General features: G+C 48.1%; 1 protein-coding gene across 1 annotated transcript in view; it reads right to left on the bottom strand.

The window, feature by feature from the left end:
• Positions 1 to 503: 503 nt before the first annotated feature.
• Positions 504 to 2428, bottom strand: part of LOC122243280 (TWiK family of potassium channels protein 18) — a 2328-nt gene continuing 403 nt past the window's right edge. Inside the window, exon 1 of the mRNA XM_043000781.2 lies at positions 504 to 2428. This exon is cut by the window's right edge and continues 403 nt beyond it. Coding sequence (XP_042856715.1) covers positions 1503 to 2428 — 926 coding nt within the window. The 3' untranslated portion in view covers positions 504 to 1502.

Here is a 2428-nt window from a genome sequence, read left to right as displayed (position 1 = left end):
TAAAACACGAGGATTAAGTTCGAATGCCACTTAACATCCACTAGATAAATTACGTAAAATAACTGATAACGTTTTTTCAGGACATTTTTTCCTTTACACTCACAACAAACGGATCTTGAGGACCTAGAATCTGTCTCATGATCAGACAACCAAAATAAGCTCCTTTAAGATCAAGGCGAGATCATTCGCTGTGGTATGAAGTGCTTAAAAACCGTATGTAAATTTCCCTCTTCTTTCTTGCTTTGAAGCCAAGAATTCTCTTCAGTCCAAGCGTCATGCCACACTAACACCACTGCCCTTAGTTACCAAAGAAAGGCAGGTTCAGGTATGCATTAACAATTCAAGATTCCTATGGACTTCAGAGACGGAAACGCTTAAGAATTTCAGAAGCCAAAACAAGAGAGATATAAGACGTTTATGTGAGCATGATAGAAATATATCTGATTTTGCACAAAGAGGTGCTATACGACTCGGACTTTAGTGTAAAGTAAATGAAACTACAGTTAGAAATACATGAAATTTATTTTCAAGAATCGTTTAATGTTCATAGTTAAAAGTAGATGTATTACTCTACTCCTTTGTGTGATCCAATTAAGATACAGAAATTAGTTCACTTAGATTTCTAGCCTTACATCAACCCGTCTATCCCTTACAAACTGATAAACTGAAGTGCGCAAAGGGCATGAAATGACGTCATGAAAATATAATACCTGTTAATTCCCAGTCACTACTACTCACAGGGAAGCCCGGCGGTATCTTTATACACATTAATGGCATAATTTAGAGAACGCGCACTGAAAGGTCCACAGGAACTGCCAGTGTCCAGTGTATATTATGACCAATGTAATCACTAGGTTGCTTCACCACTTCAAGTCTTTAAGTGTCCCGGATGTCCACCTGCAGCACATTCATATATACAGGGATTTACACGTTTGAAGAGATGGTTTCTTTTTTTTTTCTTATGATGTTTCTAAGAATAATCTTAATTTGAGGTGAATATCACCTTTTTAAACTGTATTTCGAGTGTTAATGATGTGATTTCACAGGCTGTGCCAGGTCTAAAAGTGTCCAAAGTGCACATTAGGATATAGTACGCTGCGGGCATACAGGGCAAGAAGGATAATCTTTTAGTGTCACTTCTTCTCCCCTCCTCTTCCTTCCCCTTCCTCCCACCCGGGGTGAGGGGATGTCAGACGCGGCTTTGGGGAGGAGGGGAGCAGGGAGTTACTGTCACACGACCTTGGCATGCCTGCCGCAGCTAAACTTATTATCTGCGGCTTCACACACACACTCGCATACATACACGCGCACACCGCTCTGCCCGTGCGCCCTGCTGCCGATGCCTACACCTGCGGCGGAAAACATCAACGGTGTGACAACCTGCGGTTTGCTCAGCACCTGTTTCTGACATCGACAGGAGCGAGGCAGACTAATCAGCACAGCTGAGTAGACTGACGACCGCATGAGTTGGTAGAAACCACGGCGGTTGCAGGTCGGCGCGACTACCGGCGTCTGACAGACTTCCTAATGGACTTGGTGCGGCCGTGCGCGGGATGCCGCGGCTCGGGATACGGCAGCTCCTCTTGGTAGAGGCCGAGCTTGACGCCGCAGTAAAACAGCTTCTCTTTGAACTCTTGCTTGAGCGTGCGGAGACGGAGCATAATCTCTTCCTTCATGAGCGTGTAGCACATGGCGATGAGGCCCATGCCAATCAGGAGGTACATGAAGTTGATGATGAGTTTGGTCTGGGAGTCCTCCGTGGCCGCCCCGAAGGCTTCGCCGCCGCCGAACCCGGGCACGAAGTCGCCGATGCCAATCTTGGCAAGAGAAGTGAAGGAGAAGTAGCAGGAGTTGAGGTACGACCAGTTCTCCCATTCGGCGAACATGACGGTGCCAGTCGTCATGTAGAAGATCATGACCCAGATACAGGCCGTTGAAGGCACGATGATGGCGGGCTCTTCCCACTCGCCTATCTGCTCGCCCTCCTCCTCGCTCTTTGCTTTACTGCGGTTCACGCACCGATACATCGCTCGATACAGGAATTTGAAGGACTTGGCGAAGACGCGGCCCATGTTCATGAAGTAAACGATGTAGAGAGGGATGCCCAGCACGGCGTACAGTATGGTGGCAATTTTGCCCCAGTCCGTCCTGGGCGTCATGTGGCCGTACCCGATCATGGTGAAGACGCTCAGGCAGAACATGAGCGAGGCGGGGAAGTTCCACACCTCTTCGTGCGAGCGGCCGTCGTAGCCGCTCTTGACCACCGTCACGATGTTCTGCTGGAACTTGTACAGAGTCTCGTTGACGTCCTCGTACCAGCGGTCCTTGTGCAAGACGTTCAGGTGCTCCGTGAAGTTCCACAGAGTGCGGATCGTGTCGTTGTGAATCACAGACGTCTGATTCGTCATCCAAAACTCGGGTTTTCCCT

This window comes from Penaeus japonicus, unplaced genomic scaffold (genome assembly GCF_977035675.1).
Source record: "Penaeus japonicus unplaced genomic scaffold, GWHDUDI00000001_assembly GWHDUDI00000032, whole genome shotgun sequence".
NCBI lineage: Eukaryota > Metazoa > Arthropoda > Malacostraca > Decapoda > Penaeidae > Penaeus > Penaeus japonicus.
The sequence above is the reverse complement of the archived record's forward strand: the minus strand, read 5'-3'. Positions and strand labels throughout refer to the sequence as shown.